Raw genomic sequence first — 14,590 nt, 5'->3', positions numbered from 1 at the left:
TCCTCTGATTTTACGATTAACAGCTTGAAAGGAATAATCTTTAATTTAGGAAACTTCAGTATTAAAAACAGAAAGGTTTGGAGTTCTTTCACACTGACTGAATTTAAAAAAAAGGCCTGTGGAGAGCTGTGTTCTAGATGTGGCACGCTGTGTACTCTTCATCCAGTGCTCTTGGTGAATTTATAAACATTTGAAGTTTCAGAAGGCAGTTCTAACATTAAATAACTACTAACACTGTCCTGCTAGATAAGTAATCGTGGGTTAATTCACACTTCTTGATGGTTCCACAGGAGCTCAATGACAAACTTAAAAATGCAGCCCAAGTTATGAGTGCCCTAAATTTGTATTTCATTTCTGTTAAATTCTTTCTTTGCTTGTTGTTCCTCGAATTTCTGACTTTTCTGTGTCTCATTGGGCATATTTGTTGTTTTCTACTGAATTCAGGCAGCTAGAGTCCAGGGTTGATTAAAAATGATTTTCAGCATTACTTACAGACTTGGAAACATTTCCTAAGCAAATTGTCTCTTTAGTCCTAAGGCCCTCTTTCCTGGAACATTTGTCTGCTAGGTCAAGATAAACACATTGAGAACTGGACTTGATGTAACCATGTACAGTTGGCTTGATAGATGCAATTGGATTGGCAACTATGATTTGGCTGGAAAGAATGCTGTGGGAGTAGGGCAACTTGCCATCAGCCACAGATGTGGTCATGAACGTCTGTTGGGGTGAGTGGAATGAAAGGTTGTGGGGAATCTGAAAGAAAGGAAAAGAAAATCAAAAGAGCCCAATCTGTCAGGTAATGAACTATTGCAGGTAGCTCTGTCTCAGGGCTTCTAGTGAATGCATGTTGAAGTTAAATGGACGACCGTCTCCATTTCAAATTACTTCAATTTTAAATCAGCTTTAAATGTGGACAAAGCTGATGCATAAATTTTTGTTTGTTTTGTTCTTGACTTGGTCCTAATCTCTCACCATCTCTCTTTCCTTTTCAAGCACATTATCTTTCTATCTCAAAGTGATATGACACCGCAGTTTGGGCTGAAATAAATGATCTGAGCAAATAGGTCTTTACAGCTTGTGGAAAGTTTTCTGTTCATAGACAGATCTGAGATTATTAGGTGTTGGCTGAGTCCTCGCTTCTGAATCCTTATCACAGTTTGTACACATCAGTCTGATAGTTAAGAGTGTACTTATGAGTGGAAGGCATGGAGTACTTCTAAGAGGGAAGGAAGAGCTAGATGCAAGCTCCAATTCTTTATCATTTATGTAACCTAAGAAGTAGAAAGTCGTACAGGAACATCTTTTTTTTTTTTTTTTTTTTTTTTTGACCATTCTATCTCGCTGTTATACCGAAGTGATAAAGCAAGCCTTTCTTCAGGAAGCATGTATTGTTGGAGAACTCTTTCTATTTCAAAAGGCAGGTTGTTCAGCATTGGATTTAGGTTTCAAACCAGCAGCTATTTCAGCTGAAAGATCTCCTCTTGAGTACAAAGGAGAGCCATCAACTTACAATGTCCTCACAGCATTTGAATTTGTAAACAACAAGATTGTTTGCCTCTGAAGTGGTTTTCAGCTTTTACTCCCTGAACTCTTTAAGTCTTGGGGTTTTTTTTTCACTTATTCTGTTAATCATAGCATGTTTATTGAGTCTTGTTAGTTCAAATACAGTGATGTTCTTTCTAACATATCTACGGTTTATTTAAGTGAATAAGTTATAATCTGTGGATATATATTAAAAAGCAAAAAAAAAAAAAAAAAAAAAGCAACCAAAAATAGCTCCCTGATGAGTTTCTTCCTTTGGTGTACAAATTTAATAAGAGTCAATAACCAGGCAAAAAAAGTTGTTTAGCTTGTTTTGAATTTTATTGTTACTGCAAAAGTATTGCACTTCTGCTAGTTGCCTGTCCTGTTCAAAAGAATTATACAACCTCTGGTCAGATTTGTTATTTCAGGTCCATCTTAAGCTTGATTTACAGAAATATGAACTGATGTAGATGCTGGTTTAGAGAAGGCTGCACTGACACTAGCTGTAATGTGTTAATTTAGGCTGATAGTCCTAAAATGGACTCCCCTAAATTCTTATCCGTTGAACTAGAGTCAATTATGACAACAATGAATTGCTAATGTAAAAAAAATACAGCTAGTAGAAAGATGACTTCTTTATTTGTCTTTGCTTCACATTCACAAATTGAGTAGTGTCATGCCTTAGGCAGTATGGTTTCACTGGTGATTTCATAAAGTATGTATGTTGTTCTTATTCACACACTTGTCATTGTTTGTTTAGATGGTTGAACTAAAGCGAACTTCCAAGTCCTAATTTACAGGAAGGATGCCTTTCATCAAACTTGCAGCTTTTCAGAGGGGCATTACTCATAAAATTGGAATTCTGCAGCCAGCACAGGCCTTGAGTATGGCAGAAAGCTGAAGCACATTGTCTAATATAATGACTTAATATTATGATTATGAATGAAAGCAATGTGTAATGATTAATTTCAGTTGTTTTTGTGTTCCCCCTAGGTGGCATTGGCAGGGTTGTCAATGGTGCCTTTATGGTATTGAAAGGTCATCGGTCAATTGTAAACCAAGTCCGGTTTAATCCTCATACTTACATGATCTGTTCTTCTGGTGTTGAAAAGATTATAAAGGTAAGATTGTCAGAAAACATGTTCTTGCAGTAATTCAGGAAGGAGTGCTTTGTTTTGCTCAAATCCTTCACGTAATTCTTTTCCCCACCCACTCTGCCTTCTCACTGTGTTCTTTTTTAAGATGGTGTGTCTCATTGCCTGGGTAATGCAAATGTTTTATTGGGTATTTCAACTTTAAGCTCCATTTCAGTTTTGAAGGTATCAGAGGTAAGGGGTAAGATCAGGATTTCATGAGTTTGTACTTCTGAAAAGAATTTCTTCTTCCTAGCTTCGTTCTTTGTTACTGAAGTACCATACAAAGTTAGAGTTTGGTCACAGCCATAATATGTGATCTTTTAAGACATCTGATACCGTGTGTGAAAAATTTGATACATTCTCCCTGAATGGGGTATAGTTGAGCCTTAGCATAGCCTGACCTGAACTTGGTCCAAATACTGCTTCAGGGACCCCTCTGTAGGATTTCTGTTCACCACTGCATTAGATCACTTCACCGTAAAGCTCTGTGGCTTCCAGACACTGTGTATACTCTCTGAATTCTATAACAATGTACTGTATTTTCAGAAAGGTTGTCTTGTTATATGAAATGTAAAGAGATGGCAAAGTTTGTTATGCTCTGGATTTTTCTCTTTTCCTTAAGGGAGGACAGCCAATACTGTGGGAGCAAGGCAGATTTTCTTTTTCCAGTTTTTGACAGTAGAGGTTGAAAGTGGAGAGGCAGGGGATTATGATACTCTAATGCACTTTGCATACTACTGCTATAGAGATTATGCTATAGAAATTATTATATACACTTTTTGTCTATCAGTGAGATGAAAGAAACTGTAATGATTACTTTTTAAGTAGGACAATGAAAACTAACACTGCTTCTACACATTTGCTGAGTGTTTTCATAAAGGTCTTCCCTGTGTATGGCTATAAATGTGGTGATTTGCATCTCAGTAATAATAAAAACTTCAGGCAGCTGCAAGTTGACTGAATGAACTTGTCCTGAGAGGGATTATTTTAATGGTCTGCAACATACAGACCAGAACTGGCCCTAGTTCCTTGGGACAATGGCCTGAAGCCCAGTACATCATTTGCTTTACTTCCTTTGGTATCTGATCCTAGTTCAACTTTTCTGTCTTCTACTGGTACTTTAGTCTGCTTTTCTGTTTTCCTTCATCTGTCCCTCTGACAGGTTTGTATGCAAATACCTTGATTATAAACCTATCAAATTTGGGTTCTGAACAAAAGTGTGTTGAATAAGTGTAGCAGCACACTGATCTTTGAATTTCCAAGCAGCCAGTCTGCCCCTGTTTAAAAGCAGTTTGTCCAGAGGAATTTATTTGCTTTGGGAACTTGATTTGTGCAGTCTGAAGCCTTTCTTTTGGATTTTTAGATTTGCTGACCCTTCACCCTATGGATCCTTCCTGCATGAGAGTGCTTAGACTGTTGGATTAGCATTGGTATAAACATCCCCTGTGCTGCTTTTGTGTACTTCTGCCAGGGCTTTGTTTTTGGTGTTGGGGTTTTTTTTTGCATTGTTTTGTTGCTTTTTTTGTTTGTTTGCCTAGTGATTAAAAGGCCAGTTCGACTGAGGATCCTGTCACAGATTGTGTAACTCTTTGAAAGACATCTCCACTTGAATGCCTCCTTAAAAGGGAAGCCTGTTCTGTCACAGTATGAGCAATGAAACTTGTGTGGCAGCTTTGAGCAACTCAACTCCTCAGACAATGCAAACTAGAGAAAAATCAAGGGAAAGGTGTATGAGGTTTGACAGCCAGAACTTCTTACCCTTTCTTGTATATTGTGCCTTCTTTGGTGATGAGATTGTTTTAAGGCTCCTATCTTGTCTGACCTGCGTGACTTTACTGCTTACATCGTTGTGATAGTAAACAGCAGTTTGCAGGTTACTGAGTGCTGGTGGTTTCTTTTTCATTTCAGCTCCTTCTACAAATAGGTTGGAGGATAGTATCAGCCACTAGCAGTAGGGAAAAGCTAGGTAACCTAATCTAGGTGCTCCTGCTCCCGTGGGAGCATTGGACTAGATAATCTTTTGAGATCCCTTCCAATCCTTGGCATTCTGTGAAAAACAGGAAAAATGGCACCAGCAATTCTGAGAGACTGTAGGGTCTACCTAGCACAGTAATGCAGGAGCAGCCTGAGGAGGAGGACTTTGAGGGAGCAGAGGAAAATGCAACGGCAAAATGGAGATGGGTTGAGGAGTGAGGAAGTGAGGAGAATGCCTGAGAGGGGAAATACATGAGTAAAGGTGGTGGTGACTGGCAGGAAGGTGAAGGAATTCACAAAATGAACATCTGAGAAACCAAAACTGGGTATCCAATGGGAAAGGGTTTACTGCAACCAGTGCTGTTTACTGCATTGAAAACAGCTGAGCACACAAGTCCTTCCTGTGTATGGCTGTCTTTCCCTCTCACAGTTGCTTGAGGTGCTCATCTGGAGAAGTGGAGAAGACGGGAGGAAGAGCCATAAATAAAAACTGCAGCTAGTATTTCTTTGTTTTAATCAGCTCCTTCAGGAGTGCATGTCCTTCATGTGTCTTAGAAGTCTCTCTGGAATTAAATCATAAGAGAACTTCATAGTGATTGTTTGATATTCTATTCCCTCTGTTGTAGAAACTGATGAATTAGAATGTGGATGCAAGTGGTTGGTATGTCTGAGCCCTTAATTTTTAGACTACCTGGCCTAATTTTAGTACTTGTACAGCTGAAGAGCTGATAGCACCAGCATCAAGGCATGATACAGACAAGCCATTCAATAATGCCATGTGCTTCTGCCAACACACTTGCTATTTTAATGCTGATGGCAGATGAGACACAAATTCATCTCAGGCCTGGCCTCACTGAAATTGATAGTATTCACAAGAATGATTTTGATCTTTTTGGTAATGTTTTTTGCTTTATTTTAATTTTGTTATAAGGCACCTGCAGGAATATAATTAACTCAGTAGCTTAGGATTTGATTTCTGCTAGTAATGAGAATACAGTGGTTAATTTGGAAAGTGTATATGTTCAAGAGAGGCTTTAGAAACCTAAAATGAGATTCAGAAGCTTTATTAATAAAGGAGAATTAAGCCCTGATTCCAGATATGTGCTGGATACATCCACCCTGCTGAATTGTTCATTGCCCTCTGTTTCAGAGACCCGAACCTCAGAAACACAGTATGAGAATGCACAACTATGTACTAAAATTAACACCTTGCAGCAAGCATTTACCACTATGGCAAGCAACACAAAATAGGAAAAAAAAAAAACCCTCTTTTTTTCAGTTAGGTGTAGGACATTGGGATGTGCTGGCAGGAAAATGAATTTCATTACAGGAGGAATAAAGGAGACATTCCCTGTAATGTGTGGGGCTTAGGAGTGGGCCACAGTGAGCAGTTAGAAGACAGTTCCAGAAAAGATAAAATGGATAAAGTTATAGAGTTTTTTAGCAATAAACACTGTTTTGTGTTGGAAATGAAATACTTTGTAACAGTAGTTTGGAGGACAACTGTTACAGGACCCATTTGTTTAACAATTATCAGTATTGTCTGAGATAGCAAAGTCTATTTGCCCTTGTTGCTATGGTGACAGATGAATGTCACTAGCTAACTGCCTTTGCCTAATCAGATAATCTAATGTAGCTGGCTTTAATTATTCCCATGCTAACGACATAGCTACTTCTTTTAAAATTTGGGGCTTTGCCACCGTGGAATACAAGAAATTAAAAGACGCTTTCTGAAGCATCTCTGCTGAAGCAGAGAACTAATTTTGTACTCTCTGTTTCTGTTATTGTTCCTATTTTTATATCTGTACTTGGGGCATCAGTGACTAATATTCAGCTCCTTAATCCTCTGACAAGGGAAGAACTTCTTGATAGATAGTTGCTTCAGTGAGATGATCTGCCAAATTATTTTTCTGACTTCCTCACATTCTTCCCTGATGTGGCATCAGTCAGAGAATAAGAAAAAGGTAGAAGTGTTCCACTTAGAATAAAGCCCATTTCAGTTGCTACCAATTTAAAGAATTCTCAGTTTTGCTGAGGGAAGATACTTAGCCTGAAGCCTTTCTGGGACTTCGGCAGGTCCTTTCAGTCTCTCACTGCAAAATGTCTAAAAAGCAGGGAGTTGGATCTCCAGTGGCATCTGATCCTGTACAAACAGGTGTTCATGGGGATAAATCCTGAATTCCATGACTTCTTTTTTTTATATACTCCCTCTTGAGAGGAGGAAGGAGTCCCACTGTGGACTCTTTATTTAATCTGTCTTTTCAATATTTAGATTTATCTTTTCCGATGTTTTTCAAAGGAGGAGGAAGATCTGTTGGCAATAACAAGGATGTGGAATCTCTTCATATACTTCTTTTTTTAATGATGAAAAGTATATAACGTATATAAAACAGACCTTTCCTGGTGTGATTTCAGTGCTGGCAACCTATCTGGTTCATACAGAATCCAAGAGTTATCTAATCCTCTTGCTTAAATAAATGTCTTGGCAAAATCCAGGAGCTAAAATGCAGGAGCAGTGGTGTTGCATGCCCCAAAATCCATAAAAACTTGACCTCATATTAAAAGTACATACTTTCCAGGTAGAACTGTACCTGAAGGAAATCCAGCAATCTATCATTGGAACAGGAACAAGAGGAACAGGAAGCCCTTCCCTTTACAAGCTAGAAACCAGCAATAGTTATTATGGCCATTCTACATTGAAGGTGCAAAAACATGCATGAGATGAATTGGATGGAAAACATACTCAGAACAATCATTTTATAAAAACTAGTGATCAGTCTAACACCACTAGGTCTGTCTGTTTGAGAAAGCCTTTTTGCTTGTCCAGGAGTACAGCATGAAACATGAAAGAAGACATATGTTTCCTAAGTACAAAAGTGTCCCATTTGCCTGCTGAAATGCCTGAATTTGGGAGAATTCTAGAGTGTAGGTTACCTTTGCCTTTTAAATTTGACCACACTGAACAATTGGCTACAAGATTATTTTGTTTATTTTATATTAAAGGAATAAGGTATTGCTGCACGCTAGTAAAAACTGAATACAGAATTACTGTCATTCTCGTGGCATCTTTTATAATGCTTGTCACAGTGATTACATATGTTAACTATGCATCTGTGAAATGAGGGCGATTATCCCATTTACAGAAGCAAAATACTGTTTTTGTTAGTGGTTTTGTCTTCTTGAAACAAAGGTCTGGTTTCTGTTGGGAAAAGATTTGGATTTTTTTGCCAAGTTCTATCCCAGAAGACCAACCCAGTGTAGACAGCAGGCACAGAGAAGGTTTGTTTGCATGATAAAAACCAAAGCATGACTGAAATCAGATATTTTATCAGAACACTAAGGCAATTTTGTGGATAAGCTGTGCCTGCGCTGAGTGTTGTGGTCAGATTAGCAACGATCTAGCAGAAGAGTGGGAGTAGTTGTCCAATGAGTATTTTATTGTATCGCCCTGAATCTATGAATAAAATTGAGAAATGTAAGAAGAACCATTATTATGTTTGCTATGGATTAGCAGTTTCTTAAGGACATTGATGGATCTTCTCTTGGGCCAAAAATATTTTTCTTTTTTTTTCTTCATACTCTGAACACTGAGAGGAGGCTAGGCTGGCAGTACAGTCAAGGTTGATTATACTGCTGAAATCATTTAATTTTGCAACCTTACTACCTCTCCCCACTTCAAAAATAGCTTTCATTAAAACTCTGCTCCTTCACCTTTCCCCACTAAACCTGCTGCTCCTGCATCTTGAGAGGCTGTTGGAGGCTTTCTTCCCTTCGCAACTGTTCTCTAAAAGGAGAAGTGCAAGCCAGCCTTCTACCTCCTTGTATTCAGCTCCCTGCCTGTTTATCAGGTGGGATTGACTGTGGGGCTGGATGAAGTGTTGATCTACATCACTGGCACAAGCAACTCTAGTTTCCTGGGAAACAAGTGCCTTCATTAGTGCTAAGACTATATAGCAGGCAACAAACTATTCTTACAGTTAGTGAGTAAGCATCACCTATCACATAAAAATAGAGTCCTGTGATTTGGGAGAAATTATTATGTGCTGAAGTATTGAAAGTGTGGATGTAGTGAGGTTTCTGGATGGATGAAGTAGATGCAGGAAAAACAAATTTGTAAAGGAAAAAAAAAACCCTCTGGAATACTTGCCAGTGTGGGTTTCAGGGGTAAACATTAATAATTACCAAAAAAAATCTGCAACTTGCTGTTGTTCTTAGTGCTTGCTCTACTGTTCTGTTTCAAGTGCTTCGGTAGTTTATGAATTCAAAGCCATGTGTTTTGCTTTGTTTTTGTCTTCTGTTACAGATCTGGAGTCCGTATAAACAGCCTGACTGCACGGGGGATCTAGATGGAAGAATTGAGGACGATTCGCGTTGCCTCTACACTCACGAAGAGTACATCAGTCTTGTGTTGAACAGTGGTAGTGGTTTGTCGCATGATTATGCCAACCAGTCAGTCCAGGAGGACCCACGGATGATGGCCTTCTTTGACTCCTTGGTACGCCGAGAGATTGAGGGCTGGAGTTCTGACTCGGACAGCGACCTCAGTGAGAGCACCATCCTGCAGCTCCATGCGGGGGTAAGCGAGCGCTCCGCTTACAGCGAGTCTGAGTCCTCTGCCTCTCTGCATCACTCCCCACCCCACGTGGCTGAAGAGTCTGCTGAAACCGCCTATAACTTAAGGGCCTTAAGATCAGCTGAATCCCCCTCAGCCAGAGAAGACGTGGCTTCCCGTCAGCAGAGGCTCTCTGCACTGAGAAAGTATCAGGATAAACGTCTCCTGGCCCTCTCCAACGAGTCTGACTCTGATGACAATACCTGTGAGGCAGAACTGGAAACAGACCTTTTCCCACGGCCGCGATCCCCGAGTCCCGAGGAGAATGAGTCCAGCAGTTCCAGCAGCAGCAGCAGTACGGAAGATGAAGAGGAACTGAATGAACGACGTACATCTATGAGGCAACGCAATGCGCTGAGGCGCCGACAGAAGGTGCAAAAGGAGGAAAGGACTAGCACTAACACAGGGAACGTGACCCCTTGCATAGGTGAGGATATCTATGATTACCCCCAGATCAAAGTAGACGATCTTTCTTCTTCTCCAGCTTCTTCGCCGGAAAGGAGTTCAGCCAACAAAGAAGTTCTCAAAGGAAGGACCTCTCCTTGTTCGGACAATGAATCAGTGGAGAGAAAGATTTATAAGGCCTACAAATGGCTTCATTATTCTTACATATCGTATTCAGCTAATAAAGATGGCGAATCCTCCAGAGGAGATGGGGTGAATGATGAAGGGAAACCAGGAACTAGTGGAAGGCACAGTACAGCACACTCGCTAAATAAGGAAGATGCTAGGAACTTGAGTTCAGCAGTTCCTCAAGGTTCCCCAGTTCTTTCTACTGAAAACCACAACAAAGAAACTTTAAAAGAATGTGGTTTGATAGAAAATTCTAGTAATGGTCAAGCTCATGAATGTGACAATCAGTGGCGAATGGAGGGTCAAGAAAATGCACCTGAAGACACTACCAGTGGAGGTACGGAGCGTTCTTTTGAGACTAAAAAGCTCAATGGAAAAGCTAATTGCAAAGGGCTAAATAGTTGTACTGAAGAAGCTTGCATTCAGACTGCAGGACTTGTGGAACAGAAAAATAGTCAGAACTGTCAACCAGCATCAAGCCATCACTCACTGGTCCCTCCGTTCTCTGCTGTTGCCATCTGCAGCATGTCTGGTCACTGCTCCAGAAACCAGGCTGATGACAGTGAGGAGAGGAGCCTCGATGCTTCCTGCATTAACCACAATAATGGCCACTTGCATCTTCGCCCCTCGTGCTTCAGCAATGGACAGAGTTTTGGAGAGCAGGAGGCTGTGATTCAAGGACTACAGGTGCACTCAAATGCTGATAATGGCAACCTTGAACAGATGGGTGTGACCTTGCACAAAGACTGCTGCCTGTCTGAAATGGTCTCCAACAGCTACAGTGTGAGCACAAGAGAGGATACTGCTGACTTGCATCCTACAGGCAGTGAGAGCGCTCAATCTTGCGGAGGACTGAAAAGACACAGAGTGGAGCTGGAAGATGCAGATTCAGAGAAATCATCCTTAGAAAAGAAGTTAAAAACATGATAAATACAAATGTCTGTCGTAGTGTGCACTCTCTCAAAAAAAAAGGAAAAAGGAAAGTATTAAAGGCACATAGAGCTTGGATCTGAAACATTGCGTTTGATTCTCCATTCCATTCTTCAGTGGGTCTGTTTTAGATTGCCAATGGTTCATGCTGTATAAAAATCCAACTTATTCCTTAATGAGACTGAGTCTAGTGTACCCATACAAGGTTCTGTTTAAAGTAAATCCTTATTAAGATGGTTGACTGAATTATTGTTGTGTGAACATGTGTCTTTTGTTCAACCAGCCAACCAGGATGACCGCTTTAAGTTTTAATTGTTCTTCTTAGAAGGAATTTTCCATTCTGACACTTATTACACGTTACAGACTGAAGAATGATTGAATTAGATCACATTGGTGGTAGCTTGGGTTGTGTTTCTTGTTGAGGAAAACGAGCAATAAACCTTTCTGGCCTCTTTATTCTACTTCAGACGCTGAAGAGCTGCAGCCCTTAGGGTGGATGTTTTCAGAGCTTACTAATACCTTGAGAGATGATACTTCATAAAGCCCTTGCGTCTGATACAGTTCAGTGACTTTTTTTTATGCCAACAGATAAACTGTAGGAAATTAGCCTCTTTCCAAAATCAACTTCAGACTGTTCCCATGGTGACATTCAATTTTGTGGGTTTTGTTAAGGAAAATAACAGAATAGCACAGTGTCATCATTACACTGAAATGTGATTGTTTGGCAAGAGGGTATTATACTGCAGGCCTCGCTCTAACCAAGGGCTATGCAAACTGAGGTGCTGAGGCGTGCCTTTCTGCTCTGAATGCTGGGACGTACCTTGGCTGTGCCCATGCCTTGTTTCTGCAGGGCAGCAGGCTGAAGAGGCAAGAGTGGAAGGACAGAGATTGCAAGTGACACCAGCTAATGGCAGCACACAGTAAAGTCTGAAAACTGCTATTAAAGCTTTCTTAGCTTGAAGGTGGTTGGCACAGGAGGTCAGGGCTGGTTTTCTACCACTGTGGTGCCAGCTCTTAAAACAGCAGCTGGGGAGACATGAGGCACATGCAGGAGGCCCCCAGTGGGCAGCCCTGTATGAGCATGCCAGAGAGCAGCAACAGTAGCTGCCCGGGGAGCTGCATCCCTCACTGCCCAGTGCCTGTTTCCAGTGGAGCATCCAGTGAGTCCTCCTGGCCCTGGTAGCCCTCCGTCAGTGGAGCTGTGCTTGCTTTCCTGGCAATGAGGTAAGAGGATTCAGTGCGTGAAGGGAAAAGAAAACTGTGTCTGAAGGGTGTGAAGGCTGTGCCTTGTAGTGACCCCAATAGTTGTTATAGGCTCTCAAGCTCCGTACTGACTTAAAACCAGTGCATCTTAAGGAACTGTGGGTTTTTCCTTTAGGCAGGTCCCTAGCAGTACAAGAATACCAAGTGGTCTCAGAAGAATTCTCTCCCATAGTCAGCTGCCTGGTATGTGAGGGAGGGTGCAAAATAACCTGTTAAAATCTGAAGCTCTCCTTTACTTTCATCGTAAGTGATGCTAGGAGGTAAAGTGATGGGAAGAGAGGGTGAGTGTGAGTTAAAAACATGTTGCAGCTACTGTGTGTGATGGGCTGGTTTTCCCATGCCTGATCAGCTTCTCTAGGTGAGACCTTAGAATAAACATGTGGTGCAGTATTTGAGAAGTGTGTAAGGAGGCTGGTGGGATGTTTCCAAGCACCGTTGCAGGTGACAATAATAATGAGTTGATATATTGCTCCCTTATTGACAAAATTGTTCTGTAATGGCTATATTTTAGATTGCTGCAATCAGGATTGCTGTAGGAGTGTTTTACTTGGCTATATAAACACCTTATTGTAAATACTGTCTTCTAGCTAAAATCTTGTTTGCTGTGTCTTTTTCTTTTTTTAAGAAAAGCTCTCTTTATATCGGATTTTCACAGCTAGTGCAGTCACTTCTCCTGCCCTCCTCTGAAGAATGCCCAGGTTGCTAGCGAGAGCATCCCTGTTCTCCTTGACACGGCCATGGCTGTCTTTCCTCATCATTTCCCAAACACCTACCTCGTGGGCTCACTTTGTGGTTCTCCTCTTTGCTTCTTTAATCAGCACAGAAGCTTCTTGCTTTGGCTGGTCATACTCAGGGCATACAGGTTTGCTGTGCTTCCCTAGTGCAGCCTCCCACATTGCTGCATGCCTGTTGTTTTTGGTTTCTGTAGAACAGGAGCAGGAAGGTAGGTCGCAATCTTAACCTTTTGTTCACAGGAAGTTTCACTGCATGTAAGAATTGTAGCTTCCAAATCAGCACGTTCACCTTCTTGCAGAAATAAATAATGTTATCAGTACTGAGCAGCTATGTTATCTGGAAAAGACAAAAAGAAAATTAAGAAAATTAAAAAAAAAAATAGAAAAAAGATGTCTGCTGTAATTGGACAAGATGGAAGAAGTTGTACTGCTCTTTGGAGGCTGTTTTGCTTCAACGCTGACCCATGTGCAGAGCTCTGCCCCTTCCTCCTGTTCAGTTGGGGGCTGCTCTGTCCCAGCAGTTCTCTGCTCACCAGATCAGAGTGCTGCTGGATTCCTCTCTGAGGTGAGCAGCTCAGTGAAGGTGGTGTCGTGCCATCATGGGTGGCTTTTTCTGATAGACAGGGCTCATGTGGAAAGGTCTGGCTGCTTGAGAAAGGGGATCACAGGGTTTGGCCATGGGTGCCACTGTGACAGTGCTCTGAAGGCCAGTTGGCCTCTGTTGGAGTACTAATTGGAAAGGGCACCTTATTTCAGAATCTAATTTGCTCTTAAAATTAGATTTTTTTTCCCTAAACTTCATAATAGAAGACTTAGAAGTGATTGAAACCTAATGCTAATCTCTGTGTAAAAGCTTTGTCTCTTGAAAGTTGGAAAATCATTCTTTGTGAAAAACAGCAAGTAGGACAATGTGGTGAGGGCTGCTTCTGAGGTGCTGACTGAATGATTCTTGTGTGAACACTTGTCTTTTGTTCAACCAGACAACCAGGGTGACTGCTGTAAGTTTTAATTGTTCTTAGAAGTTTTTCCTTCTAAGGGACTAAGTTAAGCGATTATTTTTCTTCTTTTCAGAACAGTTTTGCTGAAAGGAGGTGTTATCACATCCTAGTGAACAGATCTCTCATGGCCGTCAGAAACTGATAGGGCTTGATGTTGCTATGGTCTTGGGATGCTTTCATTTTGCAAAACCAAGACAAGATTTTAATTTCTTCATTGAGTTGGTTAAAATCAGAGAATAGTTTGGGTTGGAAGGGACCCTTAGGATCACATAGTTCCAAACTCTTGCTATAGGAAGGGACACCTCCCTCTAATACCGGGTTGTTCACAGCCCCATCCAGTCTGGCCTTGAATGCTTCCAGGGAAGGGGTGCCCATGGTGCCCCATGTTAGTGAGCTCTCCTCGATGACAGGGATGCTGTTGAAGGGTGCAGCCTGTTAGCAGCCAATTGCATCGTTCAGGAGTGGGCTCTTCCCTTCTTTTGTCCAAAATGCAAACTGAGGTAGTTCCAGCAATGCCAGAGCAGGGCCTTGAACATGTTTATGTAGGTTTATAGTCAGTGAGAGCATGTCAGAAGATGCTCTTCCTGCCTTTGCTATGAGCAGCAATTTTTGGTCCATAGAGCATCAGGGAGACACTGACCTGGCCCTCTGTACATCCCATTTGTCATTAAAGGACAGTTCTCCTGTGTTGCCAACTGGGCAGAGTGCATATGATTTAGTTTTCTATTATTTTCCAGTAAATGAATGATTCCTCCCTTCTGAATGAGGACGTGAGCTGCTGCTCATTCTGGGATATGGCTGGAAGTTGCCGATTTTCAGTCTCAAATATTTTTCCATTCAGGGTTA

General features: G+C 41.2%; 1 protein-coding gene across 1 annotated transcript in view; it reads left to right on the top strand.

Annotated features, from left to right (window-relative positions):
* DCAF5 (DDB1 and CUL4 associated factor 5) overlaps positions 1–10,797 on the top strand; it is a 66,578-nt gene extending 55,781 nt beyond the window's left edge. The window contains exons 8-9 of the mRNA XM_065754517.1: positions 2,518–2,645; positions 8,938–10,797. Coding sequence (XP_065610589.1) covers positions 2,518–2,645; positions 8,938–10,746 — 1,937 coding nt within the window. The 3' untranslated portion in view covers positions 10,747–10,797. The remainder of the gene's footprint in view (positions 1–2,517; positions 2,646–8,937) is intronic.
* The last annotated feature ends 3,793 nt before the right edge of the window (positions 10,798–14,590 follow it).

The sequence above is a fragment of the Cyrtonyx montezumae genome, unplaced genomic scaffold (assembly GCF_038088225.1).
Source record: "Cyrtonyx montezumae isolate F1298 unplaced genomic scaffold, pur_monq_1.0 scaffold_10, whole genome shotgun sequence".
In the NCBI taxonomy this organism is placed as follows: domain Eukaryota; kingdom Metazoa; phylum Chordata; class Aves; order Galliformes; family Odontophoridae; genus Cyrtonyx; species Cyrtonyx montezumae.
This window is presented reverse-complemented; position numbering and strand designations above follow the sequence as displayed.